Genomic DNA, 27030 nt, shown 5'->3' on the forward strand with positions numbered 1-27030 from the left:
TACACCTGCCATGAAGTAGAGCCTCTGGTTATAGAGGTAATTAAGTATTGGGGATGAGAAGCTGACAGACTTTGGAGTTACATAAAACTCATCATTTATTTGTTTTTATTAGGCCTTCTACAAATGACAGCCATCTTTGTCTCTAAAATTGTAGGCTTTGCTGATATACTGTTGGGGAACAGAATTATATGTGGCATAGAGTGAAGATTTTTTCAGAGAATGGCGAACACACAACTTAAATGATTGAGAGAAAACAAGAAAAAAGAAAAACCAAAAATGCCAAAGGGAATAGACAATTAATTGTCAGGTGTCTAGATCGCTAAGAGCAGAATAATGACAAAATTGTTCTGAAACTCTGGGAGTCCTGTTGCTTTTAAGGGAGCCTGAGTCACATGGTATCAAAACAAAGGCACTTTGCAAGTCAGCCTGGGTTCAGATACCGATTCTGCCACTCACAGGCTGTGTGACATCCAGGATTGGCTGAAGGACCTCAGGCCAAATTAAAATAGGGGCCCCTTGTTCAAAAGTCAGGGAAAAACTACCCTTTATGATACTAAAACCAAACACATTTTCCTTCTCTTCCCTTTATTCTCTCTTGTCACAGTGTTTTTAATGTTGTCCTAAATAAAGAAAAATTAAACTTATTAGCATGCATTTTACTATTCATATTGGGCTATGTATATTGTGCTATGCCACTTTTAAATGCAGCTATAAGAGCATTTAAGTCCTATGCAAAATCACCGAAATTGCACAGTGTGTATGTTGTACTGGCAGGAGCCTACAAGGTCTGACAATTAAGTTTGCGAACTTTGTTACAACGATGTTGCTAACCTTTTTTGATCTCACAAGGATTATTCATTATGAATTTGTACCAACTGGACAAACATTAACCAAGCTTACTATTTGGAAGTGCTAAAAAGGCTGCATGAAAAAGTTAGACAACCTGAACTTTTCGCCAACAATTCATGGCTCTTGCATCACGACAATGTACCAGCTCCCACGGCATTGTCTGTGAGGGAGTTTTTTAGCCAGTAAACAAATAACTGTATTGGAACACCCTCCCTACTTACCTGGTCTGGCCCCCAATGACTTCTTTCTTTACCCAAAGATAAAGGAAATATTGAAAGGAAGACATTTTGATGACATTCAGGACACCAAAGATAATATGACGACAGCTCTGATGGCCATTCCAGAAAAAGAGTTCCAAAATTGCTTTGAAGGGTGGACTGGGCGCTGGCATTGGTGCATAGCTTCCCAAGGGGAGTACTTCAAAGGTGACCGTAGTGATATTCAGCAATGGGGTATGCAGCACTTTTTCTAGGATGAGTTCGCAAATGTAATTGTCCGACCTCATATGTCTAGGCCATAGTGATGTCTAATGGGTTCTTGACCTCACGGAGCCTCCGTTTCCTCATCATTAAATTGAGGCAATCCTGTTACCTGACTCACAGCTTGTTCTTATGTTTAAATGAAACGCTGTTTATGGTTTACATAATACCACACTTGGTACGTAGTCTGTCTTTACAGAAATTTGATTCTTACACTTCCACTTCAGTCTTCAAACAAGACGCCTCTATTGTTGGAAAACAAACCTAATAGGGATGCTAGCCAGAGCCATTAAATGTCACTTCTAGAACTGAGCAGGATGCAAAACACGTTGTAAAAGTCACCAATATATTTTATTCTCTCTTTTGAAATGAGTCAGTATCTGTACAAATGAATATGCAAATAAAATGTAGTGCCTTAAGGGCTTTGAAGAGCAAGGTGGTCTCACAAAGATTTAAGACATGGCTTCCACTTCCACATCTCATTACTTCTGGCCAACTTACTGTCCTCCTTAGTACCTCAGTTGCCTCATGTGGAAAGTGGGAGTGTCAGATGTCTGACGTGGATACTAGAATTTGTCACATTGTGGCATAGTGTCTTATAACTAGAATGGACCTAAGATAACAACAGACATAAATATATGCAATGAGGACATACATGATGGAGAGGAGAGCTGCAGTAAGCGGGTGTATTATTGCCACTGATGTTGACTGGGTGTTGGCTGTACTGAGCGCTGCCGACCTTTCTCTCTGCACAGCCAAGGCTGCTGCCCGCAAGAGACATGCACACATGCACTGTGTGCCATGCAGACATGTGCTGTTCCATATCCATGTTTCACCCCTGTAGAAAGTCGAAACATTGCTTCCTGCATTCATTCCAAGGGTGCTGCAAAAATAAAGCCCTTTAGCTGGGCTGAAAAACTCTCAGACCTTGGAATTAATACCCTTGTGTAGTCAGTGTTCTCTTAGGGGGTGACATAACGTGGTGTGCTGGAGCTGGCTTGTGAAATTTCAGTTTTGTGAGCCAGCTATGAAATTATATTAAAAATAGAGGTAGCACATTCTCAAAACTCATCACTTCTGAATTGTTCCGTTGCATTTTACTACTGCTGCTGTCTTGAGGTCGTTTACATGTGTTGTATCTGTAGGTGGAAATACTAGACGGTGATGACCTTCTGCTCATCTCCCTGCAACTCTGTGTTCAGTGATGCCACACCGGTAGCTGGACTTGGCCGCGGTGGAAGTATTTACACCGAGGAAATGGGCAGATGCTAAAAATCAGGTTTTCTCTCCCCATTCCCCCTTCCCACAGAACCAATTGAAAAACATTTATCAGCATATTACTGAGTAAGAACGAAATTTAGTGTAGAAGTTCCTTTTGGCCGATTTGTTAAGGTGTGGCTATTGTAGAACATTACAGAACCCACTTAGAAACTATTAAAAGGGAAAAAGAAAAGAAGGAAATGGACATTCTTCAACATCTGTGCCTGGCAACACATTAATTGACTTTCATATAGAGGTCAATGAAAATCGTTTTAAAGCCTGACTAAGCTGTGCAGTATTCCCTCAGTCTTGTAGTTAAAGAAAGTGATCTGCATTAATAACTTGCCTACTTTGTTATACCTAATAAGTGAAGAAACTTTTGTTTCTTAAGTATTTGAATGTAGGTGTTTATGACTCAACCCCTTATTATCTTTTCCCTGTAGAATGGAAATTTAAATACATTTTTCAAAGGAAACGGTGTTGAAAGATTATGGTAAGATTTTTATAAGTATAAATAATACATATTTTTTCATTCATTTACTTGTTCATCAGACATTTAAAGTCAAATATGTCCTAGCCACTGGTCACTTAAAGGTTCTACCTGAGGGAGAAATAGTTATTATGTATGCAGTGCTGGGATAGCCCAGAAAATGACCAGGGGCTGTGAGAGAGGGATGCTTCAGCTGGTTCTTCAAAGGTGACAGCTCCAGATTTTGTGTAAACAGACCTTGCAAAGGCTGGTAGATGTGCGCCTGGCATCGTGTGTGGTCTCCGGACTCTAATGTGGTTTGATGGAGGCTGGTTTGGTAGGGGTGACAGGAATTAGGAGCATGTTGTCAGACAGGCGTCTGGGGCTAGTTTGGGGGTTCCTGCCAAGCTCCCACCTGAGGAACCCATGGAATACACAGCCTCTCTGGCGTTCACTCATCCATGCCCTCTCAAGAGCATGCCATCAAATGGAAGCCTCGATGATGCGGGCTCCTGGGCCCTGCCCCTCAGGTTCCATTCTGCAGGTCTGGGGTAGAACCCAGGTAGTTTCCGTTAGCAGCAATTCTTAGAGATTCTGAGTCAGCACCAGGCACCCTGCACTGAAAATGTTTTTATTCTGTAGTTCTGCGCTGTCTTCAGCAATAAGAAGAAAGGACATGTATGTGATAAGGATAATAGCTCTTCCCAGCTTTAAAACACTTTATACCCGGTCTCTCTTTCCCCACAATTACACTGTGAGATGTTCAAAGCAGTTAATTACTTTTCTTATTTTACAGGTGAGAGAACTGAGAATGGCAGAGGTTAATTAAGTAGCACCAGGCCCTAATGTTAGCAAATGGTGGGCCCGGACTTCTTGGCATTCGCCGGTATATTTTCTTCGGGTGCATAGTACCCATAGGGAGTACTGCTTGCTGGCCAGGATGCCACCTCGTGGTGATCTGCTCTGGGGTCAGCCTCAGAAATATTGTGCCTTAAACAGAGGACCACAGGTGCTCCCGAAATTATTCTGATATCCACTGGCATGGTTCTATGCTTTATCATGTAGTAATTTTATTCTTAAGTTTCCTTGTTCTCAATTTCTGCAGACTTCTGTTCAGAATTTTAATGGCCAGTAGACTAGATTTCTATAGGTTTTTTAAGTAGTCTCTTTCCATCACTTAATGAAGAGAACAAGACAGAAAGACTGAGCTTCAGCCAGGAATCCTGTGTTCTCATTCTGTGTAGCTTTGTGACCACGGGTAACTTGCTTTCCTTCCCCAGTGGGTTCCTCGCTGGTAAAGAGAGAAAGGTGGACTCCCCCTAAGTCCGGCCCAGCTTTTGTTAAAGTGCCAGGGTTAAGGGAGAAAATATCGCTACCGATTATGTGTTCTTTAGCTTTTCCAAGACAAATAATGTTTACATTGTGAGTAATGAACTCATGATTTTATTACTGTATTCATTTATTTTGGGGTTGGGAAAAATAGAAATGTATTTTTTCCATCAAATTAATTAGATTTAAAATAGTTCAAGTATTTGTTTTCTCTGGTGTTGAGTCACTTTTCTTGACTGCCCTGCTCTGCCTCCATCTAGATTTGGGGCTTTCTTATATGATCTTCTCCTGTTGAGAGCCTTGGTCACAAAGTAAAGCATAATAAAATTCTATTCACCTTGGTCCATGTTTCTCAGTTGTTTTCCCTTAGAACTGATATTTTGGTTCATTGTAGAATTGGGACTAGTTTTTTTTTACTAAAATAAGAAGGGCAACCAAGTGAGAAATGTTTTTTAGCACACCATGCAGGGTAGACGCCTAGTAGCCATTAATGGCCTAACTTGAACTTTACGTCCTGAGAGAGCTAGAACAGTTTTTAGGGTATATTCTTTTCCTTTGACTTCAAAGTCATAACTCTGTGCTGTTCAGAAATGAATTCCAGATATAGATTTTTATCAAAGTCATCTGACACTTTAAATAAATTTTAGACTGATGAATTCAGTGTTTCTGCTATAGAGATCATAAACATTTTCCTTTTTCAAAATGCAATTTGGAGAGTGTATATTTGTACTATAGTTAATGCTGTGTTAAGTCAGTGTAATATAGCTCCTGCAAACATTTGTAGAGCGAAGAAAAAAAGCGCTTATTTAAATCTTGCCAGGAGCAGAAATAAAATGAGCAAAGGCACACTGGAGTGAGAGGCAACATAAAGATTATACTGTTTTATTACTGTGGTGCAGTAGTGTTAGTATCTCATTTAAACTACATGTAACATATGGTATAATCACTAATGATTTCGTGTCTGAGTGTGTACCTTATAAGAGATGTTTGTTGAGTGAATAAATGTTGGATCAGTGATTTTTGTTTTTTTTTTTTCTGCTACAGAACATTCATTTACTCAGCATAGAAATTAGAAACAGATACCATAATTATAATACTCTTTGTATATTTACATAAGAGTAGGCCATATGAATAAATGAGCATCAATTTCATTTAATTATGAAGTATTCTTGGATAACACAGGCACCATGAAGACAAATTTAGCAGTTATTTCCACTAAATTATAGAATCATGAAAGATAAGATTATGTTTCGCTGTCCTTTTAATTTCTACCACCTGGCACAGTGCCTGGGCATTTAGTTAATGCTTAATACATATGTGTTTTGTTTTGTTTTTTTGGTGTGTGTGTGTGTGTGTGTGTGTGTGTGTGTGTGTGTGTATGTGTGACCAAGGGTAGGTGGGCATCTTATATGCCACAACTTATTGACAAATTAGACAAAAGAGATTTTTGCTGGACAGTGAGAAATTAGAGCAGAAAGGAAAAGGGGTTGGGGTTGGCTGGGATGGGGAGATAACCAGAGTACTTGTTTACCATGGAGAGTGAACCAAGATTCGTCAGAATGATTTATGATTCATGGTGTCATCTCAGACACACAGTTTGCAGACGGCATCTTCTATCCCCTTTAATGTGCTCTTGTCCTGTGTCATCCTGGTTAGTTTCAAGTTCAAATTCTGATGACTTAGACGTGACCATGGTCTCCTCCTTTCCCCCTCCTGTAATGCCTGTCCCTGACACTTCAGGAGTTGGGCTGGCCCCTCTGCACAGCGTTTGACATTGCTGCCTCCTGTAGACGTTTGTTTCTGCTGATGGCCTGCAACAGTCTGCAATCTATCAAGGCTGGGCGGATTGGATGTATTATTATTTTCACTTCTCTCTTTTCTTCCTCGTTCCAAAAATACACTGCCAGAAGTCATACTTCTAAGTTCCCATAGCTCAGTTGCTAAAATAATTTGTGAGAGAAGGATTTTACTGAGCTCTGAGGACAGGGTGATATCCCTTGCATTTCATTTATGTCATTAGATGTAATCAAGACATTCAAGTTACAGTGTTTCTCACAAGTTCTTATTAGTATATTCACAGAAGCCTGTGTTTCCATATCACTGTATGCTTGCTTGTAGAGTCAGTAAGCAGTGGCTCGATCTTTGTAAAGAGGATCCTAAAAACCCGTTCACTCACCCCAGTTACGGTATCAGGGTGCAGAATCCTACCTGCCTGACATCTCAGATCTTCTCCCACTTGCAATGTGCCGGCCCCCAAGTACCTAACTCCTTACCATCCATTGGTTCTCAGCTTACATTTTACTGCCTCTGCATGGCTGTCCCAGGTTCCACAATATAAATTATGCCCTGAAGTCGCCTCATTCCTTTTTTTCCCCAACATCCTTCTTGGGAGAGGATGAACCAGACACTGTTCCAGACACTGAGGAAAGACGGTCTCCCCTGATCTTAGGCTGCCTTGGAGGACAAAGGCAGTAAGGAAGGAGCATACTAGGTGATGATCAGTATGAGAAATGAAAACAAAGCCACCTAAGAGAAAGTGTTGCAGCGAAAGCCTTTCTGAATAGGGCTGAGACTTCAACAAAGCAAGAAAGAAGCCAGGCCAGTTTCTAGAGGAGGGGTGCTCCAGGCAGAAGGAAGGGTCTGTGCATGCAGCCTGCAGGGGTGCAGTGGGAGCTGGCTGTGCTCCAGAGGCAGCAGGGGCTGGGAGGAGGGAGAGGGTGAGGGACAGTGATGGGAAATGAGGGTAGAGAGACGGGAGGGGACACTCCATGCAGAGTCCTGGGAGACCAAGACCATACCTGTCTTATATGAGGGAAGAAGGAAGGAGGGCAGAGGACCAGCTACATTAACTCCTCGTTTTACATGTTTCACTCTGCTGCCGGGAGCATCTGCAGAAAACAAGCAGGATGGAAGCAGGGAGACCCGTGCTGAGGTTATCACACTAGTGCAGGTGAGAAGGGGCTAGGACCACTCTGGGGCACTGGAAAAGGCAACCAGTTGTGTGAGTTTAGATATATGTTAGAGGTAGGACTGTCAAGGTCAACTTAGAGCTGGTGGTTGATATTGGATATGGATTTAACTAGAAAGAAGAATCAAAATGACAACAAAGTGTTTGACCTGGGAAGCTGGGTGAATGCTCATGCTAGTCACTGGATGGGGCAGTCTAAGGAGAAGCAGAATAACAATGCATTGTGTGGACATGTGAAGTTCAAGATTCCCAGAAAGCCTTGAAGTGGAGACATCACACAGGCAGTTGGTTATGTGGATCTGCAGTTAAGGGGAGAAACCAAGCCTGTGGATATACATGGGTGAGGCATCAGTAGACAGAAAACAGCACAATTATAGCCAGGCATTTGGGTAGTAGGTGTACATGAGGTCTGACAATTGAGTTCACGAACTCATCCTAGAAAAAGTGCTGCATACCTCATTGCTGAATATCACTATAGTCACCTTCAAAGTACTCCCCTTGGGAAGCTATGCACTGATGCCAGCGCCTAGTCCACCCTTCAAAGGAATTTTGGAACTCTTTCTGGAATGGCCATCAGAGTTGTCATTGTATTACACTTGATGTCCTGAATGTCATCAAAATGTCTTCCTTTTCATATTTTCTTTATCTTCAGTTAAAGAAAGAAGTCATTTGAGGTCAGATCAGGTGAGTAGGGAGGGTGTTCCAATACGGTTATTTGTTTACTGGCTGAAAACTCCCTCACAGACAGTGCTGTGTGAATTGGTGCATTGTCGTGATGCAAGAGCCATGACTTATTGGTAAAAAGTTCAGGTCGTTTTTGTCTAACTTTTTCACACAGACTTTTCAGCACTTCCAAATAGTAACTTGGTTCACTGTTTGTCTAGTTGATACAAATTCATAATGAATAATCCCTCTGATATCAAAAAAGGTTAGCAACATTGTTTGACTCTTGATTTGGACTGACAGAACATTTTTGGTCATGGAGAATTGGCTGACTTCCATTGTGCACTTTGACGTTTTGTTTCAGGGTTGTATTGGTACACCCATGTTTCATCACCAGTGACAACACAGCCCAAAACATCATCTTGCCTCTCCAAAAGGTCTTGGCAAACTTCGACGCTCCTTCACTTTTGTTCATCTGTGAGCTCCTTTGGAACCATTTTTGCACACACCTTCCTCATTCCAAGATTTTCAGTTAAGATTTTCCTCATTGTTTCTCTATCGATGTTTACTTGGTCTGCCATGCTTCTCACAGTCAGCCGACAATTTGGACACACAACTTGATGAATTTTTGCAATGTTTTCGTCAGTTCTGCTCGTTACTGGCCGCCCTGACCTCTCTTCATCAGTGACGCGTTCTCTCCCCTCAGATGAACATTTAATCCATTTGTACACTGCCGTTTTCTTCATAGCATTATGCCCATAAACTTGGACTCACATGTCCGATTACACTTCCACTCTTGCCAAGTTTAACAAGAAATTTAATCTTTGTTTGTTGCTCTAATTCAAGCTCAGACTTGCTCGTGATGGCACACAAAAACACGCAACAACAGTAATGAGCACCTCTCAGCAAGACATCATCACACGTCGACACGAACATAGCTGTGAGACACCAATATACCAAGGTTATGAAACCTTACCGAGGTGTTTGTACAGTGTTGCCAATGTAAGCACACGGTGGAAAGTTTGCAAACTTAATTGTCAGACCTTGTATTTTCAGCCCACATCCACAAGTGTTCAATAAATGCAATTTTATCTAAGTTGAACTTAATCTATTTTTTTGAGACCCCATTCTACTAAGTACTGGAAAATTTAGCTGGCAATTCAGCCAACCTTTTTAGGTTGATTAAATTAAATGAAGTTGACACAATCACTTAGGTTCTTTGTTCCCCTCTAACTCCTGGAGCTTAGATAGCCTCGTGACATCAGGACGATTGTCTCATCCTTAGCATCCATGTACAGCATGTTGTGCTGCTGTCCTCCTGTGGGGTTACCTGCCTGTTTTCCTGCCTTGTAGTATGTTACATATGTGCAGCCCTCCACCGCCTCCCCACCCCAATGCCTATGCCTGCAAATCTTTAGGTCTGTGGAGTCTCTGTTTTGGGGGCTGCATTGGGTTTTAATTCCATGCCATTCTGGGCACAGAAAACTCTGGCTCACACAATCATCACTGTGCTACCATTGCCAGCCAGGTGGAGAATTCCTGCAAGATCTTCACCGCCCAAGGTTCAAGGTGCAGAGTGCGGCAAGATCCCTTCTAAGCTCAGTTCGTAGACTCACCTAGGGTGCTAGTGTCCTCTTCCTTCTGGTGTTAACCCCATGGGTTTGGAACTTGCTGGACGTTACACCCTCTTCAGAGGCCCTTACCAATATCTATTTTTTTCTGTTTCAGCTCCCACTGTCCTTTTCATCAGCCCAGAGATAGTGTTTACTTTCCCTTAGGCAGCGGAAAACTGGCTTAGCAAGTATTGTTTCCAATTTTTTCCTCCCTTTTTCACCCCTTGTATACAGCTTTTGGATTTAAAAGCCAAGAATTGACATACCTGACTTCTGGTTTCTTTGTGACAGTTATCCTTTGGACATGGTAGGTCTTATGTTTACCCCTGTGAGTGGAGAGAGGTCACGGGGTAAAGGAATGTGGTGAAAAAAAAATCAATTAAGACTGCACAGCATGCTGCAAGGTTTGTATACTTAATTTCTATCTTTTACATCACTGTAAGCTTAGAGGGAAGAGAAGTTACATTTGATTTGCTCAGCATTGTATACCTAGAACTCAAATATCTAGAATTTATGAATGAATAAAATAATGGGTGAGTGTGTCATGGAGGGTCAGCACTGTGCTCATATGTACACACACACAGATATAGAAAACTTTTTGTGCCGCTGTTCACATGTGAACTGTGACTCAGTGACTGGCCATGCATGACTGGGGTTTGTTGGCAATGAGAAGGTATTATAACGGTGAGCTAATCCTCAGAGTTAGAAAGTTCAAACATTATTTCATAATCTGGCAACTTTTACTGGCTTTGAAAAATGAAAACTGGAGACGCATACTAGCGAGAAAACATCTGAACTATGTCTAGGTAATTTTAAAGCCCCCTGGGGGATCTGATTCTTGAGTCTGGCCCCAGCTGCTCAAACTTTTCCACAAGGGAAACTCTATGGATGGAGAACATTCAGCTTTGAAAGATCAGAGGGCAGAGTGGGACGCTCCACATTGAGAAATTTCTTTGAAGTCTTATGGGTTATATTAAATCTTCAAGTTGGTTTTATATTTGTCCCCATAATACAGAGGGTGCAAAAAAATGTATACACATTTTGAGAAAGGAAAAAACTATTAAAATTTTAATACTCAATATATACCAATAACAAAAGATGAATGAATTTGACTTCTGCAATTGCAAGAGGTGCTCAAAGTGGTTATTGTCAGTGTCCAGACATTTCTGATTAAGTGAACTACTGCTTGAGGAACACTGACCAAAGTGTCCATTTGTATCACTGCACATGCCGTTTCAATTTCTTCACACAGTACCGTGAGTCTCAAACTTATCACGAATGCGTGCAATTGTTAGGTGTGTTGCATACTCACGCCTCCATTGTCATTATACTTCCAAAATGTTCTCAAATTTCAAATACCACTTCAAAATGGTCTTGCACTCCTCAAACGACAACCGTGCTTCCTTTATTTTCTTTGACTGTCCTGCCTGTTGTTGCATGGTGACGCTAGCATTCATTTGATTAACACCATCTTTTGAGTGAACATCATACTACACATTGCTACCGTAATTCAATTCAACTTTGAAAAGTAATACGTAGATAACATCTCTTAAAATGTGTGTGTGTGTGTGTGTGTGTGTGTGTATAAATATATACATTTGGCACCCTCATATATGTATATGTGTTTTAATTTAAAAATTAATGTGCTTTTCCCATCCCAGGTCTTCTGTTACATCCACCCCAGGAAGACATGGTTGGCTTTTCCTCTTACTTCCATGGCAAATGTAAGGAGCATAGTGTTAGGTCATTTAACAAATTGGTATTTTCTTTTAATAAGGTTTCAAAAGTTCCATCCTTAAAACCAAACCTCAGGAGTGTAAAGGCTGCATTACTCCAACCACTGCTACCATCTTTACTTGCTCAGAAGAATGTTCCCCTGTCCACAATTTTTCCTGGTTACCTGTGCATCTGCCCAGGTGATTTTCAAATGTGTGCTGAGATCACTTTTTTATTTACACTTACTTTATGAAACAAAAAGTCAACTAAGATTATTTTGACATAATAACTCAATCTAAATATTGACGATTCCTCATGTCATGAAAACTGAATGAATTTGTAGGCCATCTAAATTTAAAATATTCTTACTAATACATTTTTTTTTCTTGGCTGTTTTTAACAACCCTGGGAGATTAGGAGAGCAAACATTCTCACTGTCATCATTTTGACTGCCTACGATTATACCAGGTACTGTCCAACTCCAACACTTAAGTAACCTCACTGTGACTCGTGTTTCTTATCCATAAAATGGGCTTCCCCATGGTTCCCAGATCATAGAATTTGAGGGACACCGAGGTAGCTGTTCAGTGCCATGGTTGGCACTAGGAATGTCAGACAAACGCAGGTTAAAATATTAGGTGTATTACTGATAAAGCCATGCATAACTTGTGGCCTGGCTGTGAGAACAAACTGGATTGCCAGTCTCCCCTTTTCTTCCCCAGATGCCCAAATCTAGACATTGGGGCAACTCATTTGGATCTACAGAGATGCATGCTATGATGGCTGTCTCCCAGTGCACTGAGGACTTCTTTTCTGTGAAGAGGGTTAAGCGGTGGAGCAGAGGCCAAGTGTGTTACTTTAGAGACATCCCTCAGTATGGAAACACGGGCTAGGAGAGATTCCACCTTCCCAGCCAGTTAGCGGTAAACAAGACGGCTCCACATAAGTGCTTAGCAAAGAGACTGCAACCACCCAGCATAGATGATATTTTTAGATACTTTTTATCGATGGTTGTAACAGTAAATACTTTACTTGCCTTTTCTCATTTAAAATATGTTGTTCTATAATGACCCTTTAAGGTCAGGATCATCTTCATTTTACGGAAGATGAAGTTGAGGCTCCCACAGGTAAAGTAACGTTTCCAGATTCACATGGGTGGGAGGAGCCAGGGCCGGAGTCCTCGTCCGCTCTAAGCTCAGTGCTCCTCTATGCTTTTGTAAGTCATTGGAGCTTTGAGTTATTCTTTTCTAGGCTGATAATGTTGTCACATGAAAGCTTTAACCAAAGCTGGGGTTCAGTGTAACGTGTTAGATTTATATTTAAAGTATTACCTGAAGAGATTAGGAAGCAGATGTAAATATTAGCACAATTAATGATTTCTCTTTGTTATTTTTATAACTTTTGTTATGAAGTTTATTTATAACTACTTCAAATCTGTGTGAATAATATATATTATTTTCTCTCTCTCTCCATATATATATATGTGTGTGTGTGTGTGTGTGTGTGTGTGTGTGTGTGTGTATATACCAGATTTCATACCAGTTAGTATTTTGCCACCAGTTAATATTGATTCAGATCTTTTCTTTATACGAAGAGAAATATTAGCAATGAGGCAGGTATCTTCCCTTCCTTTCACTCATCCAAATCTCTTTCCTCCCTCTTCAAAGGGAGCTACTAGCTGAAGTGTATACTGGTGTTTTAAATTTTTACATGAATTTGGTACAATTTTGTGGGTTTGCTTCTGCAGGTTCTCTTTCCCTCAGCATTACACTTGAGATTTACCCCTGATTGATGGATATGGAGCTGAAGCCTTCTCTTCTTTCTCCACCTCCTCCTTGTCCTCCTCCTCCTCTTCCTTCCTCTTCTTCCTCTCCCCTCCCCCTCTCCCTCCTCCCCCTTCTCCCCGGCCTCCTCCCGTCCCCCTACCCCTTCTTGCCTTCCTCCCCCTCCTACTCCTTACATAAATCACTTTCTTTTTGACAGAGAAACCAGCACCACATGGAGCCTCAAGTCTTCTGAAAGCAGGAAAGTGGTTCTCCTAAGCACCCTTTCTTCTCTGGGTTCTTATCAAAGGCTTTCTGTCTGGAATAAAGAGAGATTTTGCAATTTGAACCTAGTGTACTTTCGGTTCACTCTTTTGGTATTCAGAATTTAAAATTTAATTTCCCCAAGAACTTAATTCAGTCCCTCAAGGGCAAAGCATCATGTAATATATGTATATTCAACTTTATACTAGGCTTAATAAATATTTGTTGAATTATAGAAGCATAAAATTATAGTAAGCTGATAAACACAATGAAGCCATTAGAATAAACTTATCAGGAATTCAGTCCATGACAGTTTACTTTTGATGAATGAAAAGCCAGAGAGAGGTCTTTATTCAGACAGGGTTTACTTAGTGCTTATTCGCCCAGTCAGGTGCTAGTGTCTGTCTAAACCAGGGCATGCCAATCTGGGGTCTGAAGGAGAGGGATGCCTACTGGAACTCTGTCAAGTGTACACACATGGGACCAATACCCATGCAGTGAAATCAATGCTCGTTATACCACGCTTTTACTTTTACAGAATTTTAAAAGCTGGATGGAAAAATCACATTTATTGAGCTCTAAGTTTGGGCTGGGCGCCATGCCAATCATGTCACAAGCAGTGATGATCTAGGCTCACTTTGGATGGAGAAACTAAGGCTTGAAGGATTTATCCAGAATCACGCAGCTGCCAAGGATCTGAACAGGCCATCTGAACATAGGGCTTTCTGGTCAACCATGCATCGCCTTTACTCCTCACTCTGTAATCCCCCTGTGTAAGCCAGGGATGCTGACCCTCACTTGGCACCTGAGTGGTGCCAGCACTACTGCCTCATAAATGCCCACCCACCGCCAGCCCACGCTGATGTCGCTGCCCCTCGGGCTATGACGCAGAGGCGTGCTTTTCTAAGAAAGGGTGCCTTCTGCTGATACCGAGGCCTCCTAGTAAGAGCCACCTAGCTGCTACCATGAAGCCTACTTACATTTGAAGAATCAAAGTAAAACTTCCAAATCTCAATGGCAGGTATGCAACCTTCCGTCTTTTTGACTACCGGGTATCCGTGCTGAAAACTAATTTACAGCTTCGATCGTGAGCCTTGGCATATTATTGGTACAGAGTGTAAATATTTGAATGCTAATTATCGTAAAACAAACAAGCCACTGTGTCCAAAGCAGACAGATGCTGTTTCCGGAAGCCGACAGACCCTAGCTAGTAGCTGTGTTGTCTCTGCACAACCAATAAGAGATATCTGGAGTCAGTCCCGCCTCCCCCTGCCCCAACAGCACCTGCCACCTCAGTGGAGAAAGTTTTGAAAGCTAAAAGCTACCCAGAGTGGCTCACATATGTAAGTCTGTCTTTTAAACTCTTTTCCATCTGCCTTGCCACTCAAGCAAAAACCTTGTATTGCTGAAATCATTTGCCCAGAAATTAATCCATCATCTTAAGTGTGGCCCACCCTTGTCCAGCCTCAGCCCATCACTCCCAGTCGCCAGCCAGTGTGCCATATTCTCCATATTCTCATTCCAGGCACACCTGGCTCAGGTATTCCACTGGCTGGAAGTGACTAACTCCCTTCCATGCCCACCATTAGTCCTTCAATGTGCAGCTAGCTCCCCTCCTCTCCGCAGCACTCCAGGATTACTTTAGTCCATGTGGCTCCCCTGTACATTCACCCCCTGTCTTGGGATGGAGATTCAAGCAGTCAGAATCATTTTACCTTCCTACTTAGATAATCATGGGCCTTCACCCGCAGAGCCTCGGTGTCAGAGAACTGGCAGCTCTTTCTGACTGAGAATGCCGAGCATGGGGAGGGTGTGGATTCTAGATCTGAGGCCTGACTAGGAAGATCAGCCTCTCCTGTGAACACGAACATGGATAGTAGGGAAGTTGGGATGTTGGGGGTCACTTGGTCCGGTCAATGTAGAGAGCAAGCCTAAAATTCGATGTCATACTTGGTGGCAGAGAGAAAAGAAAGATCCCATTAAAATTTTGAGTGTGTGCAGCTTCTTCTGGCTTTGTGATATAGTCTTTTAGAAAGATGGGGTTTTGGGAACAATGTATAGGAAGGGGACCACTTAGAGCTTCAGTTTCTTTATATGCTGAATGAGAATAGCAATATTTACTAAGGGATTTGTAAAGGTTAAACTGAGAATGGAGAATTAAAATGAGTCTATATCAGGTGCTTGCTACAGTGTCTGGCACATAGTAGGCATCTGGTAAGTGGCACCGTCTGATAGGATTGCTGCTAGTTCCACCCTGAGTATTGCTATGATATAATAGTAACCTAGCCACAGGACAACTGGCTGCATTTGCTCGGAGCCACCCCGATGGCCCAGGAAACACAGCAAGCATTATATTCCCTCCCTCTGAACCCAGCCAAGAGCCCCATCCAGCCCTATCCACTTATTTTACTGTATTAATTCCACTCATTCATTTCATTTACTTCAGAAATATTAACGGGGAACCTCCCATGACACAAGCTACTTTGTTTTCTGGGAATATGAGACTGAATAAGATGTGGTCCCGCTTTCCAGTAGCTCACACGCTTCCCCACTGAGATGGCTCCAACATCCAAATTTTAAATGAACCGGAAGCCCTGGCACATGTTTTTTAAACTAATGCCTTTGCCAAGTGAGCTCACTGGAGTCCGCCAGCCCTAGCAGCGCCCTTGCACGTGAGGTTGCTACATCCATTCTGGAGTCAAATGGTTCCCGGTCACAGGGAGCCCTAGCCTGAGCCTGTAGGAGCTGGGCACCATCCGGGCTCACAGCACGGGCAGTGGGGCTGTCCTGCCACCAAGCTCCCCTGGCCCCGGGCTGACTTTTTTTTTTTTTTTCTGTCCTGCTGGACATTAGCTTAAGAGTGGGCTGGGGCTACAGAAGGAATGAATTAGGACGTAAACCCTTAGTGTCATGCATGTGGCAGTCTGGAGGCTTGCTTGCTTTTATAAAAAATGAAGAAAGAAAAGCAAGGAGGTCATTTGTAAAGGAGTCTATGAGGTTGTGAAATGATAGAAGAATTCCAGCTGGGGGTGGACCTTCCTCTTTGCTGTAGACTGAATGGTTTCTTGGATATGCGACGAGCTAATTTTAGAAAAATGGTTCTTGAAAGAAAATAACTCCTGAAGGCTATTAAGATATAAGAGTGTCTCACTATCATTCACACACTAAATCTTCTTTATTATCTCAACGTTAAAATAAATACTTAGATTTAAGATCAGTTCAGACAACTTCTACACACACAAAAAAGTGTGTTTCTCACACCAACAGAAAACCTGGCTAGATGGCAATTGTAGCAGACACATCAATCAAAGTGTGTTAAAAAATTACTCTCCATTCAAGAAAACTGGTGATCAAAGCATGTCAACCTCAGGGCTTATGAGGAGACATCATTAAAGTGGCAAAGCCCAGAATAAACTTCTCTTTATCCTTGAACAAAATAAGAAGGTAGCTGTATTTGCATTATAATGTTCGTCTGTGGCAGTGCTTACAATTCAAAATTTCATCTCACAATTTGTAATAAATCATGCCCTTTGGAAAATGTGACTTCTTTCTGAACCATCTGAAGGAGAATTTAAACACTTTTGTATTATTTTGAATATGCACGTGGAAATGTGATTCATTTCTTTGTTTGAGAATTAGTTTCCAAGATATGAGTACCAAAGTTCCTAAGCAGGTAGAACAATCAAATTAATTTTGAGTAGTGAGTCATTTTTTAAATGTTGCCTGTAATCATAGCCTTATTATTGCCATGCAAGTTTCCTAGGGGCTGGGCTGGGGAGGCAGCAAACACACAGCGAGAGCAGGGTGGAAGTGGAGAAAGGTGGTTCAAATGGGCAGAGAACACCCACTTGGAATTTAAACCTTAGCATGGCCAGGTAATGATGTTAGATGCACCACAGAACAGAAGAGTAAGCACACCACACAAACTGTATAACAGTGCCAATTCTCTTCCGGGGGGGGCGGGGCGAGGAACTGAGAAGAGCTCAGCAATAGCAGTCACTCACACCATCCCCAACAAAGCACACGTGGACGTATGATTAGGGAGCCCTTTTTCATGGGCGCCTGGGGACAGATGATTTCCCTGATGTGCCACTTATGTGTCCCCGATGTGATTTATATCACACAGCTAATGATGGGATATAGCAGACACCATGTTGTTTAAGCTATGTCATTATAATATTTCACCTGTATTAAAGAAAAAAAAATGTTCTTTCTTATTTTTATTTTTTCTATTGCTTAGCCAAACATTTCTTCCTATTCGACTATATGGTCATTATAAGGAAAGAATGATCCAAGACTGTGACATTGAGGATGTCCTCCACCTCTCTCTAACCTGGATTTTTATGAATATGTTGATAACTGGGACCCAGTATGTATACAGTGATTTCTGTAGCATTTTGCTAGCAGAGGATTTACTGTTGCTTTGAGATTCAATTCGTGCATGATGTTCCCTTAATTGGCAGCAGCAGGTTTGCAGTGACAGAAGTTGCAGAGAAGACTGGGATTGTTAGACACTGAAGCCTAATCATGAGTTGAGGCAGGTCCCACTCCTTTTTTCTATGACTGTGCACAGGGGACCACAGAGTCTCACCTAATGAGAAGTCTTCATTCTTTGCATTCTGGTACTTATTCCTCCCACGGTGCTCAGAGAGCTTCACAAACCCCACCCTTTCTACTCCCCAGACTTCTAGGCAGAGAGGACAAGATCTGTCTTAGGGTCCTGGACCAGCAGCAGCCCTTCTATACAAAGCGGCTTTCCCTTTACTTTCCTTGTGTCCACAGACTTTCTTTTATCTTTCTTCCTCCCTCTCATGTCTGTCATCTCCCCATGGGGAGGGGTGGGAGGGGAGAAGGGGAGATTGCATGTCTTCGGGTGGAAACTAGGCATTTCTGTGTAATAAAGTCTGTATTGTGATACTCTGAATCCTGACATGAAATTTAGTGGGTTTTTCCTTTCAGCTCCAGTTCCATGGCTCCTTGACTGTGCTGAACCGAGGCAACTAAGGGTCATCTGGCATGAAGGGCACTGGTCCTCAGCTCCAATCCTGAGGCCAGAGGTTTCTAGTTCCTCCCCAACAAATCAAGCTTCCTGTTCCTTGTTTCACCTCATGCAACTCTATGCACACACCTCACCTTTTGACTTTGTGTTTTCAAAATGGACTCTGAAGCAAATGCTGAAGTAAGAAGCCTCCATTTCCCATTCTTTAGTAATCCACCAGAATAAGCCCCCAAGCTGTTGCATGGCAACCAGGAAAAGACAATTTCCACCAGAATCAGAAAGACTGACTTTTAAATTAGCTACTACAGTCCTGTGGTTGCATAAGGATTTGTCTGGTCTTTGTCCTGGGTTCCTGGCATGGAGTTTCTAAAACCCTTGGGATTTCCTGAGTGGCAGGAGTGTCTTTGTTATGCTAATGAAGTGAGTCTTAGTGGGTCCCTAGATAGCTTCAGGATGGAGGCTAGACACTGGAAAGACCTACCCTGTGATTAGACATGGGGGACTTTGGGCCAGCCTGACCTCTGGGGAGAGATGGGGTACTGGAGATTGAATTCAGGCACATGGCCAGTGATTCAGCCAATCATGCCTATGTAATGGAACCCCAATAAAAACGAGATGCCAAGGTTCTGTGGAGCTTCCTGGTTGGTGAACACATCGACGGCCCAAGAGGATGATGTTGCCTGAAACCTCGGGGCATGGACAAGGGCTCTGTATTTGGGACTCCCACACACATAACACCTGCAATCTCATGTATCCCTTACAAAGAAACTCATCAGGAAAGCTCATAGTAAAGTGCTTTCCTGAGTTCTATTAGTCAGTCTAGCAAGTTATCAAACCTGAGGGGTATCGTGGGAACATCCCAAATGGTGAGAAATGCAGGTGGCCTGGGGATGTTAATTAGGGCCGGTGTTGAGAGGGGGGGCAGTCTTGTGGGACTGCTAATTCCAGTGATTAGTGTCAGAATTGTATTGCAGTGCACTCAGTTGGGGTGGAAGCAGAATAACTATTATTAAGGACATGTCTCTGATTTCTCATAGAAATGTTGAAATACTGGAAATAGTTCCAGATCTTCAGGTTGGGCACTATGATTCGAAGCACTGGCTCCTCAGTGGATAGGTTTAGAAAGACCACTTAGCGGACTCTACTCAAAGTGTGGCTCCAGGCTGTGCAGTTCTGCAAAAGGTTCATTACCAGTTCCTGACTGAGATATGTTTCAGAACTGATGGTAAGCATTTAAAAACTTTTACAGCAATTAGATATTGCCAAGACATTCAGGAATGGAAATGTGAAAGTATCAGATTGTGAAAATTTGTGGGGGAAAAAAAATGATCCTTCACCACAGATAGTTTAAGAAGGCTTATTTAGAAGATACAGCCTCAGTTAGAATGATCAGATGGACTCAGAAATTAGTGTTAAAAATGTGAGCCCCGAGGTCAAGCAGATGGGTCTGTACAGAATATTTGCTGCCTGCTGTCTCCGTGGCTTTGGGCAAGTTACTTAACTTCTCTGGGCTTCAGTTTCCTCATCCAAAAAATGGACAGCAGTATTTCCTGTCTTATTAGGTTCTGGGAAGACCAAATAAGATACTCCAGGAAAAGTGCTAAGCACAGGTTTTTGCACATAGAAAGTTAACTGCTGGTATTAATTCTTCCGCGTTCATTTCTTGGCTTCAGTGTCTCTAGCTTGGTGAAAGCATGCGCTGTATATGTGTATGGTTATGGCATCTACATCCTGGCTTTCATGAACACAAGGTAAAGCAAACACTTTTTTTTTTTTTTTTAGGATTTTTATTGGGGAATTGGGGGATGGGAACAGTGCTGGGGAATTGGGGGAAGGGGAACAGACAAGTTGCTGTCTTTTTGTTCTTCAGTCTAGTTGTGGAGGACGTTGCTTCACTGGCCCAAGTTGGCACCATCATTGCGCTCTTCCCAGGTGAGGGACATCAGTCACCGGCTTCTGGACGGCTGCTCACTGCAGCTGCTGGCCGCTCACGCTGGCTGCTGGCTACATACGGTAGCCCATAGCAGCCCACTGCCACAGGGGCTGCAGCCTATGCCGTCGCCGGCGACTCATGGCAGCCCAGCTCCAGGTTGAGCTGTTGTTCAGCATCTTAGCTGTGGAGGGCAGTGTCACTGGCCCTCATATATGGGATCTGAACCAGGGCCCTCTGGCGTCCCAAGCCAGCTCTTAACCATCGCGCCACTCGGCCAGCCCAAAGCAAACACTTTTTGAAAAGCCACAATGTATGCATTTAAATGAAAGTTACTTCTCATATAATCCCTGTGAGAGGCTGGGCTCTTATTTATCTCAAGGATGCCACAACTGTTGGAAGCATTTTGGGCACTTCTCACTTGGCATCTCTATTAGAGCCTGTTCCAATGATCTATTCTCAATATTTAACAAATCAACGCCAAACTCAGTGTTTTAGAGCAACAATCTATCATTATCACTCATGGTTCTGTGGGTTGACTGGCTTGGCTGGGCTCTTAACTTGGGGTCTACATTGGGTGTAGTCAGAGGTTGGCCGGGGCTGGAATCATCTGAAAGCTCACCTGGGCTGGTCGTCACTCGTCACTCTTCACATTTGGTGCCCGGGCGGGGATGGCTGGAAACGCTCAGGGCCGGCTGGGCATCTCTCAGTCCATGTGGCCTTTCCACAAGGCTAGTTTGGGCTTCCTCCCTGTGTAGTGGATTCAGGTTACAGAGAAATCTTTGTTGGCGGCTGGCTTCCCGCAGAGTGAGCTTTAAGAGGCAGGAAGTGCAATCGGCTGGGCCTGGGCCTGATAACTGATCAAAGTAGTCCTGTGCCCCACCCCCCCACCCCACTTATTCAAGGGGAGGATACATAGACCCCATCTCTCCATACAAAGAGTGTCAAAGAATCTGTGTCCATCTTTAATTGTCTACAGAGCCATAAGGCAAATGTGGTTTTCTTACTGTGGCGTGCCTACATTGACATAGGTGCCACTCACTTTGATTTCACTTATTTGAGTAAAAACCCCGGCGCTGTGTTGCATTATGGCCGCGCCTCATGTGCCTTGGTGTTGTAGTGGCACCAAGGATTAATAAACCTAGAGAAGGATTATTAGTAGATGAGTTCTAATTTCCCCGTGAGCTCCTCCACTAGATCCTTTCTGAGTGTCTGATCTCTACTGATGACCTCTCCCTACCACCCCTCTCTGCCCTTGCCTTACCTGTGACAAAGTCGTCTCCTAAAAGCCCTTGCAAGCAGCACATCATGCCTTCGCTCGGAGAACTTTCTCCCTCCCGTTTCTCCTGTTTCTCCTACAGCCCAGATATCCACGTAGGCCCTTGAGGTCCCCCACGGTGAAAGGGCATAGCTTTTTAGTTGTTTTCCCCAAATGGCCTCGCTACTTCTTCCAACAGCATCTCACACAGCCATGGATGCCTGCAGACCCCAACATGCAGACACACAGGCTCACGTCATTCTTCCAATTCATATTTATTCAGAGTCTGCCTGTGCTGGGCACTGTGCTCAGCGTTAATAAAGTCCCAGCAAGCTCAATTATTATTCCACAAACGTGAATTATGTTTTTGCCTTTCTGGGCTTGGCTTACATTCCTGAAGCTTAGGTGCATTGCTTATTAATGTTTTATTGTTTCCCTTAGTACTAAGCACTGTGCTACCCAAGTATCAGTGTAACAATAAACATGGGTTGGAATACTGAATAGAGAATTTACTTCTCTCTTACATTCTATCTTATACTTTTCATGTCTGCTGCCTTCGTCACCCTTTCTCTGTTGAAGGCTCATCGAGAGTCAGCAAGTTCATCTCCTCCCTTATTTAACTTTTATTCTCTCAGAGGTTCCTGGTGAGGGTGAAGTAGGTGGGCATAATTTGGGGCACTGTTGAAGTCCACAGACTCCCTGGCATAACACCCCCCTGCAGCTACAGTCACTGAAGCAGTGCTTATTCAAGACCACCATAGGTGGGCTTCTGGTATGTTTCAGGCAGCCTCCCAGGCCTAGGGGAGACCAAAAGAATCAGATATGCTTGTCAGCCCTTAGAAATACACAGCAGTGCATTTTGGTCTCCTGATAGTCAGGTAAGCGATGGCAACCTCTGCTTAACTCTCCTGCTTTGCTTTACCAAATTGGAATTCTATAAACCCAGTTGCAGGGAGAGGTTGTCGGGATGGGCCCAATTAAGCAGCTTTCAAGGTGGGGAGGCAGACTTGTCACTGAATGACCTGGAGAAGGTTTCCAAATATATGCCCACTTCACCTCCTCTCTCCCAAGACTCTCAGCTGAGATGGTGGAGCCCCTTTTCAAAAGGCCAGGGTGGGGGGAGATATGACACCTGAATTTAGCCAAAGCTCCCAAATGATCCTGGTTTCTGATGCCCCTCCTAACTCTCTCCTACAGAAATGCCGCAGATAAACTGTCCCCAGTGATGTCTGAGCAGGTGTCCCATGTTGGCTAACTGGTGACCTGGCTGTTTTTCAGGTTCATTCCGCCCCCCACCGCTTCAGGACACAGGGTGCTGACCGCAGAGACCTGCCATGAAACCACACTTGAAGCAATGGCGACAACGAATGCTTTGCGGGATATTTGCTTGGGGGCTCCTCTTCGTGGTGATTTTCATTTACTTCACTGACAGCAACCCTGCTGAGCCTGCGCCCAGCTCCTTCTCCTTCCTGGAGACCAGGAGGCTCTTGCCCGTGCAGGGGAAGCAGAGGGCCATCATGGGCGCCATGCAGGAGCCCTCCTTGCCTGAAAGCGTGAACGCAAATAAAGGGCTGCTCGATGGACACCTGTCTGGCCCCTTCCTCACGGGGCCCCGTGACCTGCAGAAATGGGCTCAGGTGCAAGATAGGTTTGAAAATGAAGAGTTCTTTTCATCCCAGATCGGGAGAAAATCTCAGAGCGCTTTCTACCCGGAGGACGACGACTACTTTTTTGCTGCTGGTCAGCGAGGGTCGCACAGCCACACTCAGGGCACGTCGGAGTCCCTTTCCCGCGAGGACCCAGGCCGGCGGGAAGGCGCGTCGCCCGCTCACCAGGCCCAGAGAAGGCGGGTGAAGAAAAGGCACCGGCACCAGGGAAGGAGCCACGTGCTAGAGGAGGGCGACGACGGGGACAGGCTGTACTCCTCCATGTCCAGGGCCTTCCTGCACCGGCTCTGGAAGGGAAACGTCTCCTCCAAGATGCTCAACCCACGCCTGCAGAAGGCAATGAAGGACTATCTGAGCGCCAACAAGCACGGCGTGCGCTTCCGCGGGCAGCGCGCGGCGGGACGGAGCCGGGCGGCGCTGCTGTGCGCGCTGCGGCACCGGGTGCGCGTGCGCACACTCGACGGCACGGAGCCGCCCTTCTCCGCGCTGGGCTGGCAGGCGCTGGTCCCCGCGGTGCCGCTCAGCCAGCTGCACCCGCGCGGCCTGCGCAGCTGCGCCGTGGTCATGTCTGCCGGCGCCATCCTCAACTCCTCCTTGGGGGAGGAGATAGGTGGGTGTCATCGTGGGGTCTCTGGTCACAGTCTTGGGCTCGGTGCGTAATTGCGGGCAGGCTCTTTCTCCACCTGCCTTTGGATCCCACTGGCGGGCCGATCCGGGGCCCAGCACTGGATGTTTCGGACATTAGCTGGAGAGTGCTGGTCCCTCGCTGGGATCCCGTTTGGGACCCCAGCAGAGGTATTCTGTGAGGCAATTTTACAGCAGAGGCGTTCTCCTGGTAGCTGGGTTCCAGGGGGAGTGGGAGGCCCGCGCCCCGCCTTTGGCAGCCTCGTGCTCTCTTACTGCGCCTGTCTCAGGTTTCGTCTCCCTTAGAAACTATGTTCCGACTCGGTAGGCTCCCAGCCTGGCCCAGAAAAGCCTGGTGAACCTATAATGTGGTAGAATTATGGGAGAGAAAACAGGAGGATGAGAAAGGAGAGAGACGGCCCACGGGGGCAAAGTCAGGGTGTCAGCTCCAGAGAGAAGTATGCACGATGACGATTTCAGTGAGTTCAGGGGCTAAATCGGTGTGGGCTGTGAGGAGAGCCCGACTGCTGTCCAGAATATTATTCCTGTCGCAACCGTGAGTTCTGACCTCCGCCCTTTTGGCACACATCCAATGCTGGGGTCCTGATCAGTGCACCTAGCAGGGACCTTCTCCAGGAGGTAAATAGCACAGCCACACCCAGGGCTCCCATCTGCCCTTCTGGGTTCTGTTTGTCCAGAGCCTTGGGGCACATCTGTTTCATAGTTCCTGTATTAGGCCTCTCCAGGGAAACAGACAGATGGGATGTGTATGTAGAGAGAAAGAGATTTATTTTAAGGACCTGCTCCTGTGATTGTGGAGACTGGCAATTGTGAAATTTGTAGGGCAATCAGGTAGGCTGGAAATTCAGGTAAGAGTTGCCATCTGGAGCCCCAAATCTGCAGGACAGGGTGGCCAGTGGGAAACTCAGGCAGGGTTTCTCTGTTGCAGTCTAGATACAGAATTCCTTCTTGCTTAGGAAACTTCAGTCTTTGCTTTAAGGCCTTAGGCTTCCCTCAGTGCCCAGGCTAATTCCATTGCTGCACCAGTGAGCAAGCAGCTTGGCACTTGAGGCCCATTAACTCATTTAACAAACAAGTGTTTAGCCCCTACTGTGTGCCAGCTTCTGTACTAGGTGCCAAGGGAATTAGACACAGCCTTGGCCTCAAGTCTAGATATAAAGTTACCGGCTCTAATACATTCTCACAACAGACAGTGTTAGCTCATCACTAGTCTGGAAGTGACATTCAGAGGCATCACCCACTTGTTAGAAAGGAATGCCCGTTGTTTCCTGGATCCATTGGTCTCGGTCCTTGAGGAGTAGCTAATATTCCAGAGCCGTCCAGAAATGGGGTAATGCCATTATGATCAGGCTCCACAACCCCGATCTCATCTCAGATGTTGGGCACAGGGCTCAATGTGAAATATTTAAAGTTAAGAAAACAAGACACAAATCTGGGCTTGAGGTCTTGGGTCCCAGTGGCCCCGTGCTGACATTACAGCAGGCTCATAATAACATTGTCCATGTGTCACATAAATGTGTAGCCAAAGCCAGAGCAGAGCAGCCTGCAGTTGATTAGGCAAGAGAGGTGGTGCAGAGGTCCCTGGAGGGAAGTAACGCCACAGTTCTTGCTCGTTTCCGAAGACCATTATTAATAATGGAAGAAGGAATGCCAGTATTATGCTCTAAAGCAGGCAGGAACTTGCTTCTGGTTTTGTTTTGCTTTGTTTTAAACACCTCTGCATCGTAACTGTGTGTTTGGGTTGCTCTCGTAATATCCCTTGCTCTTTATTCTGGCATCAGTGTCCCTAACCAGAGTTTCATAAACTCGACTCTATTCAGAATTTGGATTAGAGCATGAAAGACACTGGGAATTACGTTTCTGAGGAACCTGAAATGTCAGTTCTATCTTTGTTAATTTTTAGTATCTAAATTTATATTGTGTGCACTTATATGAAGCTTCATGACTAGAATTGTAGAATCGTAACTAAAAAACACTGTGTGTGTTTTTATAATTCTCTTTACTGTTTTGTCTATGTTCCTTTAAATCCAGTTATAAAAACATGTCATAGCATAATACAATTTGTAAAAACAAAAAACGTCTTCCATTTTTATAAGCTGGTATCTCGTAGCATCAGCAGGTGTGCGAGTTGAGGTGCCGACGTTTGTCTTCCCTACTGTCTGAATGTGTGATGCTTATCGACACATGGTTGTTAACAGCTCTTTTAATAAAAACAAATTCATGTAGCAGATTTCTCCAGGCAACTTAGAATATGGGGCATGCTATACTATGTAGCTAAATTTGTCTTGGCCCCTACATACCTAAATGCTTGTGAATTGGCTGCGTGAAGATCAGAAGACTCACAAAAGGTCATGGTCTTTCGAAAAACTGAGGGCAGAGCTAGAAAAGTACCTGGGCTAGCTCCATGTCAGCCCTGCCAGGAGGCCCTCAGGGCTGCACTGTCCCTGAATGCTGGGCAACTCCTCACCCTCTGAGAGGAAGCCCCAGCTGGCCAGGTGGTTCGCTTTTCCACTGCCCTCTAGCTCCCTCTGCTGGTTTCCTTGGCAGTACAGTCCTGTTTCCCGGTTCTAGACCGAGTCATACCGTGGTAAATGTTTTTAAGAACATTGTAGCAGTTGTAAACACCTTTGAATATGTTATTGAAAAGTAAAGTGAACTGTTTTGGAAGCAGTGGAACATTCTTTCATAGCATCAGTGAGATGTTTTTTTCCAGCCATACATATAAATGATAGTAATTTGGTAGCTAGATCACTGCCAGCAATCCTGTGGAAACACTACAACGTCTACACTGAACTAACAACAGTGGCCTTAATAAGGGAGATCAAAATCTGTGTACTTGAAATTCAAATTCTTGGAAGTGTGTGGGTAGTGGAGGGGGAGTACGTAGGGAGTGGGGCATATAGTACTTGCTGGTGAGAGCTTGGCATTTGGCAGATCCTGGTACCTAAAAAAAGTGAGAAAGTAGATCAGATAGTCATTCAACAAACATTGAATATTTATTGATCCCTACTTCACCAAGGCCTGAGACAGACTATGCTAGCTACTAGTGACATAAAGAGAACAGGCAATGACAATCTTGTTGCTAGAAGTAAGGAGAGAGATGTAAACTTAGAGGCAAGAAAACAGAATCCTAACCCATGTGAGGGCTGGTGCCTGGG

At 44.2% G+C, this 27030-nt stretch overlaps 1 protein-coding gene across 5 annotated transcripts in view; it reads left to right on the forward strand.

Annotated features, from left to right (window-relative positions):
- Positions 1 to 27030, forward strand: part of ST6GAL2 (ST6 beta-galactoside alpha-2,6-sialyltransferase 2) — a 108500-nt gene that overhangs the window by 17529 nt on the left and 63941 nt on the right. For 3 of the 5 annotated variants that reach the window (XM_019631557.1, XM_019631556.1, XM_019631560.1), the window contains exon 2: positions 22839 to 23837. In XM_019631557.1, coding sequence (XP_019487102.1) covers positions 22895 to 23837 — 943 coding nt within the window. In that variant the 5' untranslated portion in view covers positions 22839 to 22894. Of the gene's footprint in view, positions 1 to 9974; positions 10035 to 18332; positions 18431 to 19207; positions 19598 to 20045; positions 20124 to 22838; positions 23838 to 27030 lie in introns of those variants that run through there. The other 2 variants (XM_019631561.1, XM_019631559.1) reach the window with 2 other exon arrangements.

Source organism: Hipposideros armiger, unplaced genomic scaffold (genome assembly GCF_001890085.2).
Source record: "Hipposideros armiger isolate ML-2016 unplaced genomic scaffold, ASM189008v1 scaffold_1010, whole genome shotgun sequence".
NCBI classification, from domain to species: Eukaryota; Metazoa; Chordata; class Mammalia; order Chiroptera; family Hipposideridae; genus Hipposideros; species Hipposideros armiger.